At 37.5% G+C, this 26,596-nt stretch overlaps 2 protein-coding genes across 2 annotated transcripts in view; both read left to right on the forward strand.

Annotated features, from left to right (window-relative positions):
* The window catches only part of LOC306862254 (RNA-binding protein 27-like), a gene marked incomplete at its 5' end in the record, with an annotated part of 11,280 nt that extends 364 nt beyond the window's left edge, over positions 1-10,916 (forward strand). Inside the window, 12 exons of the mRNA XM_079405004.1 lie at positions 99-240; positions 1,256-1,409; positions 1,582-1,785; positions 2,010-2,150; positions 3,126-3,251; positions 3,369-3,443; positions 4,649-4,816; positions 4,989-5,093; positions 8,140-8,337; positions 8,430-8,513; positions 8,608-8,748; positions 8,886-10,916. Coding sequence (XP_079261130.1) covers positions 99-240; positions 1,256-1,409; positions 1,582-1,785; positions 2,010-2,150; positions 3,126-3,251; positions 3,369-3,443; positions 4,649-4,816; positions 4,989-5,093; positions 8,140-8,337; positions 8,430-8,513; positions 8,608-8,748; positions 8,886-8,975 — 1,628 coding nt within the window. The 3' untranslated portion in view covers positions 8,976-10,916. The remainder of the gene's footprint in view (positions 1-98; positions 241-1,255; positions 1,410-1,581; positions 1,786-2,009; positions 2,151-3,125; positions 3,252-3,368; positions 3,444-4,648; positions 4,817-4,988; positions 5,094-8,139; positions 8,338-8,429; positions 8,514-8,607; positions 8,749-8,885) is intronic.
* Positions 10,917-16,584: 5,668 nt separating this feature from the next.
* LOC306862172 (POU domain, class 4, transcription factor 3) lies at positions 16,585-17,880 on the forward strand (the record flags this gene model as incomplete). Its single annotated transcript, XM_079404845.1, has 2 exons — positions 16,585-16,680; positions 16,972-17,880. The coding sequence occupies 2 exons, from the start codon at positions 16,585-16,587 to the stop codon at positions 17,878-17,880; spliced, it is 1,005 nt and encodes a 334-aa protein (XP_079260971.1).
* Positions 17,881-26,596: the final 8,716 nt, after the last annotated feature.

Genomic DNA, 26,596 nt, shown 5'->3' on the forward strand with positions numbered 1-26,596 from the left:
GGTATCAGATGTGAGAGATCAGTCCCACACAAATGACACTTTTAAACTCGTTCACATTAGCAACATGTAACTGAACTTTGGTTTATTTGTGTTTTTAGCGGCTAACATAGTAATCCAGACAGAGCCATCCATCACGAGTGTGTCGAACAGCGAGGTGAGGTACAACTCTGAGCAGGAGAACAGGAAGAGATGTCTGCCATCTACAGATGGACCACAGGCCAAAAAACCCTGGATGGAAAAGTGAGTAATGAGAGAGCTGAGATCAGTATCCTCAGACACAGATTCTAGTGTACTCTTTAAAAAAAAAAAATAAAAAATAAATGTTAGCTCATATCAAGTGTTATATATTTATATATATATATATATATATATATACACACACACACACACACACATATATATATATATATATATATATATATATATATATATATATATATATATATATATATATATATATATATATATATATATATATATATACACGCATACATACACATACATACACATATATATATATACACACACACACACATACATATATACACATATACATACCGATACATACACATATATATATATACACACACACACACACATTATACGTGTATATATATATATGCATGTGTATGTATATGTGTATACATATAATCTGTATACATACATACATGCATACACGTGTAGGGCTGTCGCGGTGAAGGAATGTCCCTTGCGGATTCCCTAGATTTATACATCATCTGAAAGCTGAATAAATAAGCTTCCCGTTGCTGTATGGTTTGTTAGGATAGGACAATATTTGGCTGAGATGCAACTATTTGAAAATCTGGAATCTGAGGGTGCAAAAAAATATAATATTGAGAAAATTGAAAATCGCCTTTAAAGTTGTCCAAATGAAGTTCATAGCAAAGCATATTACTAATCAAAAATGAAGTTTTGATATATTTATGGTAAGAAATTTACAAAATATCTTCATGGAACATGATCTTTACTTAATATCCTAATGATTTTTGGCATAAATGAAAATGTATAATTTTGACCCATACAATGTATTTTTGGCTATATCTACAAATATACCCCAGTGACTTAAGACTGGTTTTGTGCTCCAAGGTCTCACATATAAATATACAGGAGTTCAAACTTTTGACCTGTAGTGTGTGTTACATAAAATATTTAATGAAATCCTGGAGCGTGAAGAATGGTATCGGAGGAGGGGATGCTCTGTTTTTGTGGTGTAATGTTTTTTTCTGTTTTACAGACCAAATTACCATAACCAGAATAAACCAACCTTCCCGAAAAAGAACCATTATGTAAACACCAAACTAGAGGTCCGCAAAATCCCCCGAGAGCTCAACAACATCACCAAACTCAATGAGCACTTCAGCAAGTTTGGAACGATAGTCAACATCCAGGTACACATTCTATATAGATTAGCTTGGATATCAACTGCATACATTTTATGCTAAGTGCACTTTCTCAAAAAGATTCCTTTTAATTAAAGTATCTCATTGTTGTCATGTAATGCTTTTGATCACCTAATACTGTTCTGAAGTAAAGCTGCGTCCTGTCCTGTGATTTCTACAGGTGGTGTTTGGGGGCGACCCTGAGGCAGCATTGATCCAGTACACAGTTAACGATGAGGCTCGGAGGGCCATCTCCAGCACCGAAGCCGTTCTGAATAACCGCTTCATCAGAGTGTACTGGCATAGAGAGGACACATTTAACACACAGGAACAGGGACCCAGTCAGAGCACAAACCACGGACAACAACATCCCACTACACACAAGGTCTGTCAGAAGTGTGTGAGAAAATTCAAACTGGAATGTGCAATATATTTATATTCCTACATTTCATTGTGCATTTGGGAAACAGATTCTTTACTACATTTGTGTCAGTTTTTAAGAGTACACCCAAAAATGAATAATTAGTATCATGTTAACTATTTTCCCATGGATGAGAGTTTGTTTGCCATTTGTCTACATTCCTTGACTGAATTTCGTTTTGTTCACAGGTCATAAATAAGCAGCACACAGCAGGTTCTTACGTGCTGAATAAAACCTTCCCTAAACAGCAGATTGCCACAGGAGCTGCAGGCACAACGGGCCCCACGGGCGGCACTGAACCTACCAGCCCTAGCCAGGAGCCTCCAGTGGTAAGTAAAGCACATGCATGTTTGCAAACATCTGACAAGCATTTTAATTTCTTCCCGAGGGTTGACTAATTGTTTTATGTGTGTATATATATATACTACCAAAGTTTGGTATAATTAAGATTTATTTATTTCAGAAACCGCTTATGCTCACCAAGGCTGCATTTATTTGATCAAAAATACAGTAAAAACAGTATTGTTGTGAATTTTATTACAATTTAAAAAATTTTTTTTTTTTCTATTTGAATGTTTTAAAATGTTATTTATTCCTGTGATACCAAAATAAAAATTTCAGCATCGTTACTCCAGTCTTCAGTGTCACATGATCCTTTAGAAATCATTCTAATATGCTGATTTGCAATTATTACTGGTGCTGCGCAGTTATTAATGAGGAACCATTTTATCAGTGTTGAAATTAGATTTTGCTATGTAGTAATTTTGAAGAAATCATTTCTTTAGGATTCTTTGATTAGAATGTTCAAAAGAAGAACATATGAAATAGATATAGCATTTCTAGAAATCTTATATGAAATGTAAATCTTTTGTAATATTATAAATGTTTTGAACCAATTTTTGTGTCCTTTTTGAATAAAGCTATTAATTTCTTATTTTTGTCCAACTCCAAACTTTTGAATGGTTGTGTATGATTTTCACAAAAAGTTTAAGCATTAAAAACGTTTTTTTAACATAAGAAATGTTTCTTGAGCAGCAAATCAGCACATTAGAATGATTTCTGAAGGATCATGTGACACTAAAGACTGGAGTAATGATGCTGAAAATTTCCATTGCTGGAATGAATTACTTTTGAATTATATGAAAAAAACAAAGCCATAAGAGTCTAAGAGACTTCTTTAAAATAATATATATAGTATGTGAGTGTGTGTGTGTATATATTTTTCCTTGTCCCCCCCCCCTCTTTTATACACATAATGTGTTTATAATCAGTCAACATTTACTGTAATTTCTCTGTTAAACAAGGGTTTGACACCATCTTCAAGTTTATCGAAGGGTCCGTTCTCACACACAATGTTGAAAACCGCGTCAAAATCATTGGGTAAAACAGGCAAAGCGCTTGAAGCTCAGGAGGTTTTGAAAAAGAAGCATGTAAGTATTTCCTTTCTCCTTCTCACCTCTGTAAGCCGATAGCAGCAGCTCCACCTGCTTGGATTGCACAGTCTGGAATGTACTTATGAGTGAGCTAACATGACCTCTGGCCTTCAGGAGGCGCTTAAACTGCAGCAAGACATGAGGAAGAAGAAACAAGAAATGCTTGAAAAACAGATCGAATGTCAGAAGGTATGAAGAAATAACTCAAGTTTACATATGTTTAAATACAAAAAGCTCAAATCTTGAATGCACCAACTCATTTATTCAAGTATTTATTTTTCTTATAATTTTTTTTTTTTTATTACTGTAATTATTGTTTTCCAAATTTTAGTTCTGTCTAATGCCATACGACCGATATTTGGCAGTTGTTCTGTCTGGTCGATAAGTGTTGAAGACATATGTTTTGAATCTGATATTCATGTTATATTTAGGGCCCAAGCCACTAAGGTGCAGGGCCCTCTTGTCCTTCTAAGGATTATTATTTTTATTTTATTTTTCTGACTATCCGGGCACTTTTGGGGGCCTTAACGTGCTCAAAAACTCTTGAAAATTGGCACGCATGTTGGAATCCGCGGCCATTAGGATGCCGCAGATGCTGGGACCCAGGCATGGCACAGGGGCTCTACGGCGCCCCCTGGAAAACTGTCAGAAAACTTGACGTATAGCTCTCCCATATTTGCACAGAACTCATTGAGCTGAACAACTTTCACACTGCACTATTAATATAGTTAATGTTAGTAACTGAATCTTTATTGATTTGTATTGTATTGTCGTCTTGATGGTTTGGATTAACACTTTCATTGCTGAATCCCTCATATCCAAACTGCCAGAGGGTTACTGTAATGCATGTGCTCGCTGTGCACCGTTTTCCTGATGCCACAGGGGTGGCGGTTGCACTGACGGCTTGGGCCCGTCATCACTGCTTGCAGCTTTAATTGGGCTTTGTACTTTATGCACAATTAACAATGTTAATTCCTTTTTATTTGTTTCTTAATAAAAATAAACCTTTAATAGGATTGAATCAGTATGTAACAGATTCAAAAACCTTTTTCTGTGAAGTATTAATCTGTTTATTTTACAGATTTATATTTTATCAAGTTTTCCCCTAAAATTATTCATTGTCAGATTATTTATTTCTAATAATTTTAGTAAATATTCTATTAAATAGATATCAATTTTATTGCAGCAATCATTATGCATATTGATTAATATTTTTAAATGAATTACTGCGACATTGGGTGTTGGGCACCCAGCGCTCTAAGATTGATAAAAAATAATTTAATCGCGCTTGTCCTGATTCAGTTTTAGTTAAATGAATAGAATACACAAGAACTGTGCTAGAGAATTCGTACATGCAGTTTGATGTAACACTAAACCTGAAACGTCTTCTGCAGGTGCTGATAAACCGCCTGGAAAAGAACAGAGGGATGAAGCCAGAGGAGAGAGCCAACATCATGAAGACTCTCAAAGAACTGACAGAAAAGATCTCTCAGCTGAAGAATGAGATCAGCCCGACCTCACAAGCTACTGCCAACACCACACAGACAAAGTCAAAAACAGATGTAAGACAACTCTCATAGACCTGGTGTTACTGCTGAAAGAAGCTTCTGATGGCATAGCACAGATCATAGTCTAGGAGATCTGATTATAGTCATCATCTCTAGTTGCACAGATGGCCACGTTTGTTTTATAAGATCTTATTGAATTTAAGTATAACTGTTATTTCATCTGTAGGCACAGAAAGAGTTGCTTGACGCAGAGTTGGATTTCCATAAGAAGTTGACATCAGGAGAAGACACCACAGACCTGAAGAGGAGGTTGGGTCAGTTGCAGGTGGAGGTAAGTGGCCTCTCTGATCTGTGACATCTGATAAGGGGTTTTCAGTGGTCAATGCCGATATACAGTGAGGAAAAAAAGAAGAAATTATATTTTGTGGGAAGAAAATGAAGCCTTTTATAGTGCCATTTAAAACTTATACATATAACATATAGTTACTTTTTACTGTGTTAGTGATGCATTCTTTTACCTGTGGTTATCATGATCTACAAAAGTGTGATACTAGCAGTGGTTAATTTTAATAAGATTAGAGTCCTAAGAATATTTCCATTTTAGCCTGGTTAGATGATTAGATGTTTGTCAATTAAATACATTAACATCTGCATTCCAGCTCAAGCCGCCGCTACGGTCAACTCAAGCCACTTTCAAATGTGCGATTCCAAGAGACAAAACATGTAATATTAGTTAGAATTATTGAAGATCCTCCGACATGTTCTCTCTGCTGAATCCCTTTATCCATTAAGCGTGTTTTATTAGTGTCCTGTTTTTAACTCTTTGAGAAAATTAAAAAATTTAAGCCAAATACAGTTTGAGTTTTTAGCATATAATTCAGCCATAATATTTCTGACCATGAAAATAGCCACAGAAGCTGGAATGGCGTTAAACACAAACAAACAAACAAATTAATCATTTTTGGTGCTGTAGAACTTGGTTCTCAAATGTTAAGGCCTTTCCACACTGAGCGCGATGTGAAAAAGCGAGGCGAATCGCCCACGAATGTTGCTTTCACATCAAGTGCGAAACGAATGCTCGCCTTCTGCTAATTCACGCCTGCACGCTAGGGGGCGCCGACCAACAATGCATTTTTTCTTCAAGTAGCGTATGTATCTTGTGTGGTTTACATCGTCCGCTGCTCAATATACAGCATTAAATTAAGATAAATAACTTGTGTTTCTTCATCAGAAACAAAATATCCATATTGCTTCCAAGAATGCATCTGAAATAATTAGAGGTACAATTAGCATCAAGCTACATTGAAAAATAATGTCATTATTAACGTCTTTGCTCAAAACCCACTTTAAATCATCATCGAGTGCTTGCAATAACTTCCGATTGTGATCTAAAATGGATTTTTATTCTATAATAGGCAGACATGCACTCTTTGTATGTTTTATAATGTACTGATCGATACCTGCATGTCATAAACATCCTTTATTGATTAAAAAACAAAAATGTCATGAGCTGCATAAAAACATACAGAAAACCTATCTTCATAATTATAGGCCATTGTTAATGCCAACAATAACAAAAAAACTCAGCATTGACTCTTCTCTCTTGCGGAAAAAGTCCTATACTTCTGTGTTTTTACGCTCATGCTCAATACAGTCTTCTGAACTTTTAGCGCCACCGCGTCGAATTTGGGTAAGAATAGTTGCTCTTGCCACATGATTAATGCTCAAATCTTATTGGATGGCCCATTTTTTCGCTTTGCGAAACTGAAAAGATTCGTCGGACTGGCTCATTTTCACGGTCTATGTGGAAGCATCCATAGGAAGCTGTTTTATTCCAGCGCATCTGAAATTCGTTTCACTTTTTCGCGCTCTGTGTGGAAAGACCTTTAGTCTAGACCCCTGTAGTTGCTATACCATACTTTGCCATACCCTTTTTTTTCATCTTTTTTTTCCCCCATAAACAAAAGAGACAGATGTGCACATCCAAAGCCAGCTTAATCCATTTCACTCAAGCACAGTCTCACTCTCAGTCCTAACATAAGCGTCCCTAAAACAAGAGTGACAACAGAAACAGCACTGCTGGCACTGGGCTTAAATTAGCTGGTGTGAAATATGCATGTCATTACACTTCATCTCCTGCACATTTAACTCTGAGCACTTCCCAAACCCCAAGGACCCGTTCCTAAACAACACGCATCCCTCTCCGCACGCTGATGCTTCTCATTCCATTAAAGTTTGATCGGCTCCAATGTAAGAAATGAGCGAAAGATTGAGGGTAGACAATTACTGGAAGAGAGCGAACGGAAGAAACTGCACTAACTGAAAGACTGTTCAGTCAGGGCATGAAAGAGAAATGACCAGCATTTGGTGTGGCTTTTGTCACTCCGTGGCTTATCATGTTTTAATTTGCAGTCAGGGTAAAGGTTAGGCAAGTTTCAAGTACTTCTTGGAAGTTTAGAAGCTCTCACTACACCATTCCCATACCTCCATAGCTTTGTTACCTTGTACTTTTAAAATGTGAAAGATCATATAAAATGAGTAGGTGTGTATAAACGTCTTGACTGGTAGTATATCTGAAATTTATATTAAATATATCAAAATGCAAAAGAGTTGTATTTATATGTGTGTATTTGTATCTGTGTGTATATAAATGCACACAAACATGCATGAAAATGTACTTCGATTAAGTGTATATACCGGGTTCCTGTGGGTCTTAAAGTCTCAGTTCGCCCTTCCACAAATTAAGGTAAAAACAAGATGGGGTCATGGCATTAAATATTGCATTCACTGCAAAAATTTATATTTAAGTATTAATATAATATATAATAAGTATTTTTGTATTTTTCCAATACAAATATCTGAGCAATGAATCAAGAATAATTTACTTGAGATGCAAAATGAAGAAATTAAGTCTTGTTTACCAAGAAATTGAACAAAATAAAGTGAGTTTTGGCTTAACACAAGAACAACCTGTCAATGGGGTATGAAAACTTTCTTTTCCTTTGAAGTTGATTTGAAGTTGATTTTCCATTGGCAGATGTTTGTTCTGGATTTAATCCAACTCGCTTCGTTTTGATCTTTTGCTCAAAAACAAAATTGATTAATTTGAATTTAAGACATTTGCTTTGGAAAACAAGACAAAAATACTGAAGGACATTGCTTTTTTTGCATTTTCACAATTTTCGTGGTCTTAAAAAGGTGTTTTAAAGTCTCATTCACTTTCATAAAACCTGCTGAAATCCACTTATGCAGATGTACTGTAGTTATGTTTTACCATTGTTCACTTATATCATGTTTTTTTTTTTATATCATGACAGTATTTATATTTTTTGTCAAGTTTTGTTAACACATCCACCCTCTGTATTAAAATCGCATAGGCAACACGGTTGGGATTGATCCCGGCTGGGCGGGGCAAGCCACCAGCAGCACCAAGTCGAGGCAGAGGGAGGGGCCGGGGGCGGAGCCTGAGGGGGCGTGGAGGAGGCAATCACATGGTTGTAGACCACCGGCCTCGAGCCCTCACTATCATTGGCTTCACACAGGACGAGAAGGAGGAGCTCATGCCGCATTTTATTGTAAGACTAGAGTTTCAATAGTGCGGGATTATATCTTCATTTAGATATTTGTATATAACCAAATTTATGATCAACCCTTATGACTTGTATAGAAATTTGGTGAGATCGAGGAGCTACATGACCATGATGCTACCAGTGTCGTGATGACCTTCAAAACCCGAAGTGAAGCGGAAAACGTACTGTGGCTTTTTATGTTTGATTCCTTCAGTTTAAATTTAAACTTGTATGATGTTGGTTAAATTTAACGGCACTAAATCATCTTTTTTTCAGGCTGCAAACCAAGGGGCGAAGTTCAAAGGTCGAATTTTACAGATCTCATGGTACAAACCTAAAACTCCATCCGTGTCCACTGAACCAGAAGAGGAAGAGTCAAAGGAAGAAGTCAACGCTGCAGGAATTCATGTAATGACGGTAATTAGACGGCCAGATTGCACATTTTTAAATATATGATTAGCAGTGTTATGTATTCAGTGTGTAAGTAAAATGTTATTACTTTTATACCACATGTTATTTCCTAAATATGTTTATATATTTACTCATACTTCTAGGAGCCAGTCAGCCCCTTTCTGCTTCCAGAGGAAGAGGAAGAAGATGATGATGAAGATGATGAATATGAGAGCCGCTCATGGAGGCGATGAGGAAGGGGAAACGGCACCACTTTTTGTTCAAGGACTCTCATTTTTAGTTTCTGTTTGTGAATTCTAATTTAAGTATATTTGATTGAATAAGACAGTCTTTTTTTTAGGATGGTTTTCAGTATTTGGAGGAGTGGAAAAAATGAAACCGCTAACGGCATTCTCCATATGGGAGAATATAAGAGAATGTGAGGCGTCTTTGGGGACTTGCAGTGTTTCTCTCACTCTGAAATCTGCATTATATATAAAACTCTCACTTTTGCTGAGAGTGAATGCAAAATGTTTCAACTAGGAAACATTTTGGTTCACTGTGCATGACTAGATATCAGTAACTCACAACATTTGTGACTACTGTGAATTTTTTTTTTTTTTTTTTTTAATGCCTAAATTTTTTGCCCATTTTCCCAGTTCAACATATGATTTAACATGAAACTTCATCTGCACTTTTTGTCACTTTGGCCGGTGGTAGAAATTCTCCCAATGGACGCACTCATTTGGCATCGTTCCTATTAAAGGCATCTCTTTCAGTTAAGAAACGATATGCCCTAATGATGTCAAACCCTTTCAAAACACGTTTGTATCTGCTCTCTAAAGTTTAGGCAATATATATATCCCCAGGTTGATTAATTTTCCTCCTCCTCAAGATTAATGTGCCACATTCTGTAAATATAAACACGATATGTGGCATACTTCATACTTTGGTCAGTGTGTCCGACTGTTCATATTTATTTCTCACATCTATGTGATGTTCCAAAAACAAAAGCTTTGGATGAGGATCAGAGCAAATTATTGTGAATTGAGGTAACATATGAACAGAGGTGTTGTGAATGTATTCAGAATTGTTTTACACTTCATTTACGCCTTATATTGTCAGTGTGCAGCTGACGTTTTATGAGATTTGTTTTTTGTGTATATTTTGTAAATGGTTGCAGTAGTAATGACTGTCCTCTTCATTATTTTAGCCGTTTGAATGAATTACTGAACGAATGACATTCATGACTCTTAGAGGCTTATTTAAGTGACCATGTGACTTCAACTAAACATCATGTTGTTTCTTGTTTTTTAAACGCAATCTTATATGATTGCACTATACTTTGAAGAAGTTTTTTTTTGGTCATATTTGACACTTGTTTCAAAAGCCTGGTCCTCCAGAAATGGGTCTAAAAAGTACCTTTTCTGTAAACTTAAATATTATCCAATAGCATGCTGGCATCCGTATGCGTGTGTTCATTTGGAAAAAAGAAAATATATGTACGAATGCATATATATTTTTTTAATAATCATATTTACATACTTTGCTAAAACAGTTACGATATAAGTTTATAGTTCCTTTTAATGAAGGACCAGTGTAAAACTTTGAGACTTTATTATATATACTGTTGATGTGACATTTAATAGCACGTTACTATGCCGTTTGAATCCAAACATTCAGTGATATACCTGTTTGCCCCACTCTTTCCGATTGATTGTACAATATGTTCTCAATATCCACAATGGTTCAGTTTCTCAGTAACTCATATAAGGTCTGGCAGGTTTTGTACACGAGTCTAATAGAAGGACTCGGGACTGTGTGTGAATTTAAAGAATGGATTTTGATCATTTGTACAACAGTTTTACTACACCACATTAGTACAATGTCATACATTTAGCGTAAATAGATTTTGAATTTGTTACTGTTTGTAAATGGAAAAATCTATGGATGTATTTTTAAGTTCTTTGTTTGTAAAATGGATTTCTAACAGCTGCATGTTTGCTAATCAATAAAGATTGGAATGTGGGTGAGCAAGAGAAATATAAAGAAAAAAAGATTAAGTTCCAATTGGCCTAAAATAAAACGATTTGCAACAAACAAAACAAAAAATGAAAAGAAAAAGAGAAATCTCAGCTGAAAGAGAAAAAAATGAGAAAAATTCCATGATCCATTCCAAGAATTATTCCCCTCTGAAACAGTTGTCATGTGTATTTTTTTCTTTGTGTGCGCTGAGTGAATGATTATGCTAAAAAATAATACTTTATTGGATGCTATTTTATATTTAGTATTTTTATGAAACTCTTAAGATGTAAACAGAAGCTTTTTTTCCATATCCACCTGTGTTGTTCCAAAAGAGGAACAAAGCAATTCATCAAAGAACCAACACAATGCCATATTTATGAGACGACTAAATTAGATTAGGAAACCTGTTTCTGGATAGATGTGATGGTCACAGCAGTTCGGCCGGAGTTCTACCAGACAGGAACAGAAAGGGTGAAAGTTATGGAGAGTGACATTTGACAGGCAAGGGAACAACAAGGCACTTACTCAGTGACCTTAGCTGGTGGGATACATTTACAATACAATCATAGTAATGAGTTGAGGTAGGGAGGAGCTGTTCCAGTGGTGGTCCGGAAAGCCAGAGTCAGAACTTTAAATTTGACATGGGAGCTGTTCGGTTGATTGAAGACCAGACAATCATCTGCAAAGGTTTAGTCAAGTTGGTTGGAAGGCCCGCCCATAGAGCATTACACTAGTCCAGTCTTTAAATTAGGGTCAGTAGTTGTAACTGTGACACATATTCTGACTGGAAGGGTCTGATTTTCTTAGCACTAACCTGCACAACCGGGACGTTGTTAAGTGATGGGTGAAAAGCTCAGCTGGTCATCAAACACTACCCCCAGGTTCGTTGCTGTTCTGGTTGGTGTTAGTGTTATACATCCCAGTTGCACAATGATGTTTTTACCAACTGATGGATTTGCAGGGATTACGAGGAGCTCTCTCTGAGCTGCAGATGACGCTCCATCCAAGCAGAGATGTCTGAAAGGAAGGTGGAGATATGAGCTAAGACAGTGTGATCATCAGCTTTAAATGAAGGATGGAGTTGCATATCATCTGCATAGCAGTGGCAGTAGAAGCCATGTGCCTTTATGATCGTGCCCAGTGAGGATGTGTAAATGGAGAAAAGAAAAGGAGCAAACACTGAGCCTTGAGGCACCCCTGTGATTATCTGATGTGACAGACACCCTTCCTCTCCGTGAGACTTTGAAAGTTCTGCCAATGAGGTATGACTAAAACCACCAGGAGGATACGGTGGTTAACAGTGTCAAAGGTTGCACAAAGGTCCAGTAGACTAAGAACAGATGATTTGGAGGAAGCCGAAGACTTTCAGCAATACAGTGGTTAGTAGGGCGGTCTCCATGGAGTGTCTGCTTTTGAAGCCAGACTGGTTATTGTCACGTAGGTTGTTCTGTGAAAGAAAAGATGAGAGCTGGGAAATTTTCCAGTAGTGGAGGACATGTTAATGATGTGGGTAGCGATATTGGTGAGATCTCCTAAAGTAGGTGGGAGGGGCTAAGGGGTCTAAGGTACAGGTTGTTGCATGGCTAGCAAAGAGCAATTTGGAAAACTCCGTAAGGGAAGAGAAAAAAGAGAATAATGGAGAAGAGTCTCCGGGTATCAGAGGTGTTGCTGATTTTGTTTTGGTAGTAGTCTTGGTAGCGGAAACATAAGAGGATAAAGAGGACAGGAGAGAATGGTACTTTCTCAGGTTAGCAGTGTTTAGACTTGCGCCATTTCCTCTCAGCAGTTTAATTGCATTATAACAGTGATGTATCAGATTTATTGGATCTCGATGAATTAAATATTCAAATCTTTACTTACAGTATATACATTCTGTAATTTGTACTGCCCTAGCGTGCCTGTATACACACCTGACAATGTCTAGGCATGCTCCTGATGAGATAGTGGATGATGTTTCCCGTGGCACCACATCCTAAAGGTGCTCTATTGGACTGAAATCTGGTGACCAGTGTGTGATGATTTGTACTTTGTGACAGTCATTATCCCGCTGAAAGTAAGAATAGTAAAAATAAAATGAAGAAGAAATCTGAGGGATTTTCAACAGGCTATTAAGCAGCTTGAAAGAAGAAACAAACAGAGCTGATTGGTTGATAGAAATGTTGTTTATATTCTACACAGAAAAATGACAGTCACATTCCGATTTGTCATATTGTTCAGGATTCTAAATCTAAAACATGTTTCTTTCAACTTCCGGCTGGCTGCTGCTCATGACATTGACATGGCATGTAACATGTCCCGCCCATCTTACCCAAACTTTCATCACAGTGTAAAAGTTCATTTGGCTTCAGTGGCTTTGACATATTCAAATGCTTATGAATAATGCACAGCCATCCCTTACTTTGGGAAGCCAAGTGAAAAACACTCAGAGTCGATTTGATTTAATGCAAGCAGTGTTGATTGCCCCGTGGGACAGCACGTCAACCACCAGCTTTACCCACTCGTCATTCTCTCATCCCTTGCTGCTGGAGCGCCAAGCACTCAGAGCGCGCTTGGAGCCTGGATACGAATGGAAATGGATGGAGCAAACACACCGACGACGACGGCGAGGTCGTTCTGTGGATCAGAGCTATAATGCCTGCAGAAGAGCAAACTCCTGTCACATCTCACCAAAACCAAATCAATAAAACATGTCACCTGAAATCAGTGCCATGTTGTCGCCGGCTGATGACAAGCCCACAAATAACATTGCAACCCTTAAATAATGGACCTGTTTTTTAGATGACAATGGGAGGTTTTGAGATGATGTGGGCAGATGCACGGCTATCAGAGTGAGAGACTTGTGAAGTCACGGTGAGGTTGATCTGTCCATGCATGCAATGTGAGACCTGATGCTACAGAAGCATCAGTCAGGTGATTTGGCTGTCAAGGCCCAGTAACACATGGTCACCATTCAACCCGTCTGATAATGTGTTTGTTTAGTTTGTCTGCAGTACATCTCATCATGACCTGATTGTTCTCTTTAATGCAGAAGCATTTGTTCTGTTTTTAAAAACAATTATTTATTTTTACTCCTTTCCTTTCCTTTCCTTCCCTTCAATGCCCTGTCTTTTCCCTTTTCCAAACCAAATCAAAAAACCAGCATATGCTGGTTAGGTATGTTTTGAAGCATGATTGCTGGTTTGAGCTGGTTTAAGATGGTCCTTAGCTGGTCATGAGCTGGTCATAAGCAACTAGCTCCTGCTCAGGACCAGCACATGACCAGCTTAAAGCAGCTCATGACCAGCTAGAACCAGCTTAACCAGCTCAAACCAGCAGACAAGCTTCAAAACATACCTACCCAGCATATGTTGTTTTTTAGGACAGGACAGGACACAGGACAGGACATGCTGTTTTTTTTTCAACAGGAGTTTCCTTTCCTTTCCTTTCCTTTCCTTTCCTTTCCTTTCCTTTCCTTTCCTTTCCTTTCCTTTCCTTTCCTTTCCTTTCCTTTCCTGTCCTTTCCACTGTAGGGTATTATTGTTAAATAAGTTTTAGTACATCCAGTGTGATTCTGAAGAGCTCACTTTACTTTCCCATGAGGCCATGGGAGAGGATTTGTGAATGACAGTGAAGAGATGCATCTGAGGCTGGTAGGTCACGTGACAATGACAATATGATGAATTATGTCTGAGTTATATACTACACACATGGATAATACATAGAATGTGCTTTTTTTTAAGGGTACCTAGCGATTTTGGTGCAGCCACTGTCTGTATGAATAAGTCATTGAATCATTTACTCAACCAGTTTGTTCAAAAATCATGCTGTGACTTTGTTTGGACTGTGATATTTATATTGTAAAATTAAAAAAAAAAGTTACTTAATATTAACTTGTTGTTTATTTACCTAATGCATAAAAGCAATATTACACAAACAAATTAGATGGAAAATTGAATACATTAGTCATTTGACCATGTGTTTCACCTCATCCATACACAGTGAAAAGTAGCTCAAAGAAACTTTTAACCATGGCTGTTAAAACCCACAAATAAAAAAACAAAAATGTATTTTGATGCTCAACTCAAGATTACACTCACAGTATGGAGAAGTAAGCGTTCATGTAAATCAAGATGAACCGATGAGCTATGAATGGGGCATTTTTAGGTTATGCTTGTAAAATATTCATGAGTTGAAACTTTATCTTGAGAAGGATAGGGACGTGACTTTATCATAAAAGGTATCATAAACAAGATTAGGGAATATCATGACACAGTTGGCACAACAAGACTGTTTACAATTTTGCCAAGACTTAAAAAAAAGTGCACACTGTTAATCTGCGTAATGAATGAGAAAATGCCAGAGAGGTAATGGATGCCCGCCACATAGCGGATAAATAATTGAGCGTCTGGGGGAACAGGAGAGGTGAATGGGATCGGATGGTGCATCTGTGTCACTGCATTGCCTGGCTTCTCTTTCTACAGCCACCAGCATGGTCACCACGTCAACCAGCCATGTGGCCAACAGCAATGCCATTCATTTACTGACCAAACCACTCTGAGCTGGAGGGTCAATGGTGTTTATATAAGATGCTCCATCATCCTAAAATTGATGTATATTATGTATCTGATATTATGACTTTGTTTTGCTAGTTCAACTCTTGTGTATGATTCCTTCCAACATTCATTCCAACAAATCCTTCTTTTGACTTTGGTACCAAAGGTCAACAGTTCATGAATCTGTAGCCTACATTTAATAGAGCTGTCAAAGTGTTTTTGAGGGCTTACTTTTAATGCTCAAGCTGTTAGCAGGTCAGATGAGAGCAAGTCTGTCAGTGAATATCGGGGGTCAGCCAAGATGAAAGTTTGTGCCCTTCATTGTGAGCTTCAACTTTTCTCCCAAAATAATATGGGTGATCAGTATTTGCCAAGAAGATTTCTTGTAAAAATTATTTTTTTTTAACGACAAAAAACAACAACAACGGCTATATATTTTGTGTTTACTTTTAATAATACCTTAAACATTTTACGCAGCACGGGCTACTGCATATTTTTAATGATGTACAATAAATGGATAATAAGGTATAAATGCTTGGACTAAGTAATATTGAAAATATACAAAACGCATTTGATGCATTCCTTGCGCTACCTGTGAGATAATATAGTTCTGGATATATTGACTATACGAATTCAAAAATTAGCCAATTATTATATATTTTGCAAGACTCTTAATACCGCCTTCATATAATATATTGACATAATTTGTAGAATACAATTAAGAACAAACATGATTTTCCATTTTAGCACTTGTTTTTAATATAGTAATAATAAAATAAACGCATTTAACATTATATACAAAACAATTTGTCTGTTTTTCGATATGAAAGTAAAATTAGGATAAGGCATTAATATATGCTTTTTAAGTACTAATAAATAGCCAACATGCTACAGTAGCTATATGCACATCACAGCGTTGTGTTTTAGGGTTAACAGAAATGTCTGTAAAATTACCGGCCAAAAATTACGATACTAGGTTACTTATTTTTTTTTTTTTTTTTTTAAACAGTGTAGTTAATAGTGAATAATGTTACCCATTTAAAAACAATCACTTCACTGATGAAGTATAAAGTATTGAAATACTGTCAAACAATTTTGTCCTGTGGTGCAGTAGGCTTGCGCGTCAGACCACCTGTAAATTGAATAGAGGAGCAGGTGGAGGCGGGAGGGCGGTGTGAAGTTGGAGGTGGTGGGGGGAGAGCCCTGGAGGCGCTGCCAATGGAAACAGCACACACGAGGAGCGTTGAGCCAGAGCGCCGCGTCGCCTCCATGTCAGGTCCACTCACCTGCAAGGTGCGCAACGAAGATGATGGCCATGAACGGCAAGCAGCACTTCTCCATGCACCCTGCGCTGCACCCGAGCTCCGAGGGCATGCGGCGGGTGTGCCTGCCTGCCCCGCAGGTACGTCTCACGCTAAACTCCTCGTATTGTCTTCGTTCTGTCACTTTGAGGTGTTCTGAATTCCTCCGGCATCCATCCATCCATCCCTCCCTCCCCAACCTCTCCTTTCTTTCCTCTGAGCTCACGCGCTCTCTCACCCACCCCCCAACCCCCCCACCCACATGCCTATCCAAGCATGCTTTCATATGAATTTTTATGACCTGTGCTTTGAGGAGGGTGCTTGGGAATGTTCTTTAATCCGGAGTTGACACAATTCCCCACTGACTTCCATATGCGCGCTCTTGCTTGCAGCTCCAGGGCAATATATTCAGCGGCTTTGATGAGAGTCTGCTGGCCCGCGCTGAAGCTCTGGCGGCGGCTGACATCGCGTCTCACGGCAAGAGCCACCCTTTCAAGACGGACGTCACCTACCATACCATGAGCAGCGTGCCCTGCACCTCGTCTTCGTCCACAGTGCCCATATCCCACCCTTCATCCAACTTGCCCTCGCACCACCACCACCACCTCAGCCACCTCAGCCACCAGACCCTGGAGGGGGATCTGCTCGACCACATTTCCTCCAGTTTATCGGTCAGCGGCATGGGTGCGCCGCCGGATCCGTCGGTGATGACAACTCAAGCCCACCAGCACCACCTGCAAATGGGTCACTTGCACCAAGCCATGGCCATGGGCCACCCGCACACCCTGTCGGTCCACAACGGGATGGCGTGCGTCAACGACGTGGAGTCCGATCCCAGAGAGCTGGAGGCGTTTGCGGAGAGGTTCAAGCAGCGGAGGATAAAGCTCGGAGTGACCCAGGCGGATGTGGGGTCTGCCCTGGCCAACCTGAAGATCCCGGGGGTCGGCTCGCTGAGCCAAAGCACCATCTGCAGGTTCGAGTCCCTAACCCTGTCCCACAACAACATGATCGCTCTCAAACCCGTCCTCCAAGCCTGGCTGGAGGAGGCTGAAGCGGCTTACCGTGAGAAGAACGGAAAACCGGAGCTTTTTAACGGGAACGAGAGGAAACGAAAGCGCACGTCCATCGCGGCTCCGGAGAAGCGATCGCTCGAGGCGTATTTCTCCATCCAGCCGCGACCGTCGTCGGAGAAAATCGCGGCAATCGCGGAGAAGTTGGATCTAAAGAAGAACGTGGTTCGGGTTTGGTTCTGTAATCAGCGGCAAAAACAGAAACGGATGAAGTACTCGGCAGTGCACTAGTAGAGCAAAGTAGACATTTTAGGAACACCACAGGGATCTAAATCTTCTCTTTTAATCGTTAGAAGCCTATAAAGACTCCAAGTACATTTCATATCGCCTCCAAATGATGGGATCAGTGCGCGAATTACTCTCGGGCCCCTAATAAAGGCTTGACCTCTCTCAGAAACAAGTCAAAAGGTCTTCAAATATGCATTTAAACATTTTAGCAAAAGTTACAGTAAAAGTTCATAAAGTTGTGGCAGTGTGTGCCTGAGGTAACCATAGCAGCACTAGTTGCTCGAGCACTTTCAGTAAGAGTTTACATAAAACAATAACTCAAAAATAATTCTGGTTTGCGCGAGATCGACAAACCTCAAATGTCCGAAAATTGCAGACAGAATTTTCTCAAACCACCGAAGGCCGAATAATTCGCACACTGTAATAACATTTTAAACCTACGTGAAAATAATAATAATAATTTACATTACAGTGTTCATGTTACAGTGTATTTGCGCGCGCAAGTAACACTGCTGAAAAAAAAACGCGTAGCATTTAATGTGTAATTATTTTAGCAGATTGTGGTTATAAAATAATTACAACATCATGCACTGTGTAACATGGACATCATAATGTAAATGATTAGTACTCTTTAACAAAACAGATGATTAATTTAAGCTTTCATTTGAAATGATAAAACTTTAAATACATTTCCAGGAGATTAAAAACTTTGTTTCAGTATTATCACACGTGAAATTATATTTTGAAGTGTGCATACGTGTGTTTTTGGTATTTAAAAATTTATATTATACAATTTGCGCACTTATGTTACTATCACATGAAATATGTACTAGTTTGAATGTCTTGATGTGAATGCATTTATGGTGGAAATCACATATTCTCACAAACTGTCACGATTTTTTTCATCAGTTGAAGTGATACTAATATGCAAAAAAAAAACTGGTGATGTAATGAAGAATGCTGCTATTTGATTTGCATTAATGTAGCCACTGCAAACACTCTTAAACTTCACTTTACAACATGTGTGACTTTGAATGTTATTTAATAAATTGTAGATTTTTTTTTGCAAAGCCTTTGTGGGAGTTTTATTTAGGCCTGTGTTATTGTACATGAAAAATGATACCAATGTGTCTGATTCCCATTTCAATATATAGGAGATCTCAGAAATGAAATATTTTTATTTTCTATTGCATCTTACATAAATTATATCAAAAAAGCTACTCGCATAGAAAACATTGTAATATCATTAATTTTTAAAACTGGTGTTGTTTTATTAATTAGCCTCTTGAGCTCAATTAAACATTAATGAAATAATATAGACTATAATCACCACCAAATTTAAAGAAATTTATAGAGAGAACAAAAAGAAAAGCGTTTTTTCCTCTTTTCTAATTCGGGTTGCCAACTTGTTTAAGCAGACACTGCTGAATAATAAATGTCTGTCACGGCTTTGTGCATAGGGGGTTGAAATTATTAAGTAATGACGATGCAATATTAATTGTATATTGGTATAAAACAGGCAGAGAGCTGAAGGGAGAGTTGTTCAGGCTCAAGGGAAGGAGGAAGAGATGCTGTTCAGGTAAGAGCCTCACTGTCAGGTTTCAAGAACTAATTGTGATGTATTATTCTGTATAAAAATATACATATATGATATTTTGAAAAAGCTAAAAAGCTAAAAAGAGTCGCTTGACTCGAGTTAGTTTTCTTTTAAAAGGTTGATATATTTAAGCGTTTTTGCTTGATATCTTTAAATGCTTAAATGTTTGAATTATTTTCCTCCTCGAATATTGCGTGAATAATGAAATATATAACTTGATGTCGATTCTGTTCTATAATTTTTATGTGTGTGTGTGATAACTAGGTATTTTCATTATTAGCATGACGATGTTGTTGCCCAAATTCGTTTCGGAATGTATTAAATATTACGTTTTTAAGCATAATATTACATTCTAAGCCTATTTAATAATCACATTTTTCTTAAGTTTTTTTATGCACGATAAAAATGCCAATTTAAGCGATTTAAACGAATTAATTACAGTCCTGTTAACTGTACGGATTTTTTTTCAGCCTAAATTATAATCTTTCCTAAATGCTGAGAAGGATCATCAGTCCACATTAAATGGGATGAAGAAGAGTTAAATTCATTAGAGAAGGCAGATCATGAATTATTAACAATGTTTTATATATATCATAACCCTCAAACAATGGTGTAAAGCAATCTAAGTTGAGCACAGAGCAGGGGCATGTGGCCAGTGCTGGCAGCTCAATTATTGATGATCTATTGAAAGCTAGAGGCCTATGGGTCAGTTACTCATGTGTCATAAGGAACATCTGTGCATGTTGCAGATAATGTGCTTTAACTTACCCTTTGCTCATTCAAAAATTATAATATGGAACCAATTAAATAGTAATTCTTATAATAATCAGACGAAAACTTTTTTTTTATTGGTATTGGATATTCAGTCCTCTATAAGAACTCTATAAGTGTAGCCAATAGGAATAAACTCTTAACTCTGAAATTATACTATAATACTGAAAGAGTTTCATTCATTTCCTTATTTTATGTCTTACAAAGGCATTTTGTTTTGGGCCATGTTATGCACGAAACAAAAATCATATTCAAAATGAACCATAATTCATAAGGAATAATTTATTTTCCGATTATGGAAATGATCTGATTTGCATTAAACATAATCTAAGCAAAACCGATTTTACAGAATGCTTTTTAAATTCATAATCAAAGAACTTCTAATTATAAAAAAACAATAATTAAAATATACCTTTATTTGTATAAGACTTGAGAACTATAGAGGTTGCTGTAGTCATGCGTGTCTGGCAGAGGAAAGTGAATTCATGTTTTTATTTCAGAGTAAAGAAGATGTGACAGAATGAGGGTGGAGGTCTCCTCTCTCTCTCTCTCTGTGAACGGGACCGGCAGAGTTAAGACACCGGGGCTTCAATTATTCATACAGCGCCGGCAGCAACACATGAGAATGCAGCCAGAGGCAGCCAGAGAGCCCGGTGTGCTTTATTAGTCCGCTCCTATCATCATCACACGCCGAGCCACCTTACGCGTTTACCCGCGGTCTCTCAGAGCCATAACTCACGAGGAGATACTGTTACCGGGAAACTTGAGGTTGTCCTTCAAAGGTGAATTTTGGGCGTGTCTTAAACGGACTCCGTTGTGTTAGTATGTCTTTGTAGCCTACTCGAGTATCTAACAGTCTTACAGACGACGCGTAACTATTTTACATGTTGGCAAATTTTTCGTAGCTATGCTTTACGGTCTGATTTTGCCAAACTGTCTGTTAGACTAGTGGTGGACTTAAGTAGCCTAATATTGTAATTTATTTGTAAGTAAATAAACAAATAGCTGTAGTTTAGGCTAGTGAATGCCAGCACAATGATTTAAAATGATTATAAACCACATAAATCGTATAATATGGAATGAGGACATTGAAAACTAAGACTGATTATGATTTAGGCTACTTTTTACCTGTTTGTTTCACACACACACACACACACACACACACACACACACACACACACACACATGTTGGGTTTCCATGTTTTATGGGGACATCCCATAGGCGTAATGGTTGTTATACTGTACAATCTGTATGTGCTATTGCCCTACACCAACCCTACACCTAAACTTAGCCCTCACAGGAAACATGCTGCATTTTTAGATTTTCAAAAAACTTTATGCTGTATGATTTATAAGCTTGTTTCCTCATGGGGACCAAAAAATGTCCCCACAAGATTAAGATTTACTGGTATTACTATCCTTGTGGGGACATTTGGTCCCCAGGACGTGATGAATACCAGGTGCACACACACACACACACACACACACACACACACACACACACACACACACACACACACACACACACACACGTTGGTTTTTGTGTTTTATGGGGACTCTCCATAGGCGTAATGGTTTTTATACTGAACAAACTGTGTGTGCTATTGCCCTACACCAACCCTACACCTAAACTTAGCCCTCACAGGAGACTTTGTGCATTTTTAGATAAAAAAAAAAAAAAAACACCATTTAGTATGTTTTTAAGCCTTTTGAATAACGGGGACATATAGGCACCTTCCTATTGTAATACCTCTGTCATACCCATGTCATTATACAAATTTGTGTCCTCATAAAACACATAAACATGCACACTCACACACACACACACACACACACACACACACACAAGAATCGTTCATTTGCAAAACTCAGTTTTTAACAGTTTTCAAAATTCTTGTTTTTTTTTCATTGTGCATTCCAATTAATCTCAATCTAACTGCAGTTGGGTTATTTTGAATAGGTTAAATAATAACTAAAATGATAAACTAATAATAAAATAAAACAAAGATTAGCTAACTAACAAAATAAAACAATAATAACAGTAAAAAACATGATTTTGAAAAAAATGAAACAGTTATGTTTTTATATATACACATTTTTATTCAAAATGAGATTTAGGCCTATACATAATCTGAAATCTGAACAAGCGTTCTGTTGATGTATGGTTTGTTAGGATAGGACAATATTAGGCCGAGATGAAAATCTGAGGGTGCAAAAAAATAAAGATATTTTGAAAATTGCCTTTAAAGTTGTCCAAATGAACCCAGGTGAAAAACAAGTGTACTTCCATAATCTACTTAAAGTGCTCTATTTTAGCGCACTAATTATGTACTTCATAAACTAAAAATGATTCTTTAGTACTTAAGATAAACTTAAGTTCATCTAAGTGTGCTCAACTGTTATTTTGAGACACCATGAATATGAACTAAAATGCACTTTTAACATACTATCTCTGCATTTAAAAAACATTATTTAGTTGCCACTTGTAGCACACTTGAACCCATCTTTCATTCACTCAAGTGTACTCAAGTGGTGACTAAATACATTTTTTAAATGCAGAGATGTTAAAAGTGCATTTTAGTTCATATTCATGGTGTCTCAAAACTGCACAGTTGAGTACACTTAGATGATCTTTATCTTAAGTACTAAAGTACTGGTGAAGTACTAAATAATAATTTTTAGTATATTAAGTACAAAATTAGTGCGCAAAAATAGAGTACTTTATGGAAGTGTACGTGTTTTTCACCTGGGAAGTTCTTAGCAATGCATATTACTAATCAAAAATTAAGTTTTGATATATTTACAGTAGGAAATTTACAAAATATCTTCACAGAACATGATCTTTACTTAATATCCTAATGATTTTGGGCATAAAAGAAAAATCGATAATTTTGACCCATACAATGTATTGTTGGCTATTGCTACAAATATTCCTGTACTACTTATTGTGGAAATTATAATTATTAAAAAAAAAAAAAAAAATATATATATATATATATATAGGTGCATCTCAATAAATTAGAATGCCGTGGAAAAGTTCATTTATTTCAGTAATTCAACTCAAATTGTGAAACTGGTGTATTAAATAAATTCAATTAAGTCTTTGGTTCTTTTAATTGTGATGATTTAGGCTCACTTTTAACAAAAACCCACCAAATCTCAATAAATTAGAATACTTCGTAAGACCAATACAAAAACATTTTTAGTCAATTGTTGGCCTTCTGGAAAGTATGTTCATTTACTGTATATGTACTCAATACTTGGTAGGGGCTCCTTTTGCTTTTATTACTGCCTCAATTCGGCGTGGCATGGAGGTGATCAGTTTGTGGCACTGCTGAGGTGGTATGGAAGCCAAGGTTGCTTTGATAGCGGCCTTCAGGTCATCTGCATTGTTGAGTCTGGTGTCTCTCATCTTCCTCTTGACAATACTCCATAGATTCTCTATGGGGTTCAGGTCAGGCGAGTTTGCTGGCCAATCAAGCACAGTAACACCACTGAACCAGCTTTTGGTACCTTTGGCAGTGTGGGCAGGTGCCAAGTCCTGCTGGAAAATGAAATCAGCATCTCTATAAAGCTTGTCAGCAGAAGGAAGCATGAAGTGCTCTAAAATTTTGTGGTAGATGGCTGCGTTGACTGTGGACTTCAGAAAACACAGTGGACCAACACCAGCAGATGACATGGCAGCCCAAATCATCACTGACTGTGGAAACTTCACACTGGACTTCAAGCAACATGGATTCTGTGCCTCTCCATTCTTCCTCCAGACTCTGGGACCTTGATTTACAAATGAAATGCAAAATTTACTTTCATCTGAAAAGAGGACTTTGGACCACTGAGCAAAAAGTCCAGTTCTTTTTCTCCACAGCCCAGGTAAGACGCTTCTGACGTTGTCTCTGGTTCAGAAGTGGCTTGGTAGCCCTTTTCCTGAAGACGTCTGAGCGTGGAGACTCTTGATGTACTGACTCCAGCTTCAGTCCACTCCTTGTGACGCTCTCCCAAGTGTTTGAATCAGCTTTGCTTGACAGTATTCTCAAGCTTGCAGTCATCCTTGTTGCTTGTGCACCTTTTCCTACCCAAATTATTCCTTCCTGTCAACTTTGCATTTAATATGCTTTGATACAGCACTCTGTAAACAGCCACACCTTTCAGTAATGACCCTCTGTGACTTATCCTCTTTGTGGAGGGCGTCAATGTTCATCTTCTGGATCATTGCCAAGTCAGCAGTCTTCTCCATTATTGTTGTTTCAAAGAACAAGAGATACCCAGAATTTATACTGTAGGGATGGTCATTAATTGAAACTCAAATGTAAATATTCTAATATTTTGAGATACTGATTTTTGACTTTCATGAGCTGTAAGCTCTAATCATCAAAATTAAAAAAACAAAAAAACTTTTGAAATGTTTTACTTTACATGCAATGAATCTAAAATATATGAAAGTTTCACTTTTTGAAATAACTTACAAGAACAAATGAACTTTTTCACATTTATTGAGATGCACCTGTATATATATATTGTCAAAAATTAAAATAGCATCATCCCTATCAGATTTTAATGCTGAAAATATCATGGGCAAAGTCAAGGGAAGATTTTAAAACTCTAGTACACATTTTAATGAAGTCCAAAAATATACAAACACCTATGACTGAAATAATCTATAAAAAGCTCAAGAAGTGACAAAGAGATAATCTTTTGAGTTCAGTTGTAACCTTTATTGCCATGCAAACCTGAATCACCTTACAGTCACACTGTACTGTGAGGAGTCAGGGGAACTGCATTAACATACCCACTATATACACTAGCTACACCAGAAAACTGACCCTGTGGCCGATAGGCACGGGTATCTGATCATTCACGCCCCTTTAAAAGCGTGCTGGATTGTGGGATGTGTGCACACTTGGCTCTTGAATTGCCTTTGAATAATACATACACCCATGCAGTGTGGTTATATCACTCCACATCTTCTCATGAGCTCCCACTATGGGGCACTGGTGTACGTGTCACTGCTATAAGCACAAGTGAAAGCAGGAGGTGTATATTAAATAGAAGCAGAAAGGCAATTTGCACTAGATTTAATATTTTCGGAAGAATATGTGCGGTGCTTTCCGATGTAGAAGTTGGTGCCATAATGTTGTTGACGTGGTTGCCAAATGTTCTGAGGCCACTAAGACCACAAAGGTTTTTTTTTCTTTTGTATTTCCTCCTAAAAGTAGTGCTAGTAACATGCAGGTCACCAAGGGATTGATTCACAGAAAACACTGTGAATGTACTGTGAATTTAAACAGTAGACAAAGCGTGCACACACACACAAAATTGGTTCTTCAGCGGTTCTTTGGGGTGGTTGAGGTGCTATAGCGCCCCATACTATAATAAACCTGTAAAGTGGTTTCTTCAGTGGTTCTTCAGCATGGTTAAGGTTTTATATAGCACCACTGCCATACAAAAAACCTGTTAGCCCAGTGTATAGTTCTTTAAAGGTTCTGTAATTCTCTCTTAGTCTAGCTGGGCAAAGGATCCAAAAACAACATTAAAAGAGTGTATTTCCTGAAGATAACATGATTCTCAACCTTTTTGCCCCCAAGGCCTCCCTATAAGGAGATATTCCAGGGTCCCCACATGAGACGTTTTGACCTCAGAAAAGCCTGCACTGATTCAAAACAGCTTTAGCCATTGTAGTAAATTCCTAGGCATAGGTTACGCCACTCTCATAAGTTTCCTATCTAAAATCGGAGAAAAACGGGGTTCCTCTTATGGTTCTACAGCACCATTTCACAAATGTGTTGTATAGTACCTTAAAAGATATTAAGGTGTTATAAAGCACTTAAAAGTAGTTAACCACTTTCAGTTATTTAGCACCATTTTTTTGTGTATAGGCATATCAAATGTGATTGTTTTCTCTTTGAAATTAATATGGATATGTATAGTGAGAAGTAAAATATTGAGCTATTAATTACTAGAATTTGATCAAGTCGTATCAAAGACTCTGTGATCCACTTCACATTATATATATGCTCTCTGGAACACGGACAAAACCCTGAAGAAAAATGACACTAATCCCTTATTAACAGTGAACACATCATGCAATAATAAAGAAGCATACAATATATATTGTAAGAATAAATGAATCCATTCATGCATGATTATTAATCAGTGTTAACTACTCAAAAAGGCCCCTTCCCCCCCCCCCCCCCCTTGTCTTCTAGGGTTTGTGTAGACGTAGAAAATGCACATTAAATGAAAAGATTGCAGATGATGTAACTGTGGTCACAGATTCCTTTTTGAACAATTTTGCACAAAAGTACATTAAGTTAATTTAGATGCCTAATAAATAAATAAAATAAAGTTGTCTTT

Source organism: Barbus barbus (assembly GCF_936440315.1).
Source record: "Barbus barbus genome assembly, chromosome: 43".
In the NCBI taxonomy this organism is placed as follows: domain Eukaryota; kingdom Metazoa; phylum Chordata; class Actinopteri; order Cypriniformes; family Cyprinidae; genus Barbus; species Barbus barbus.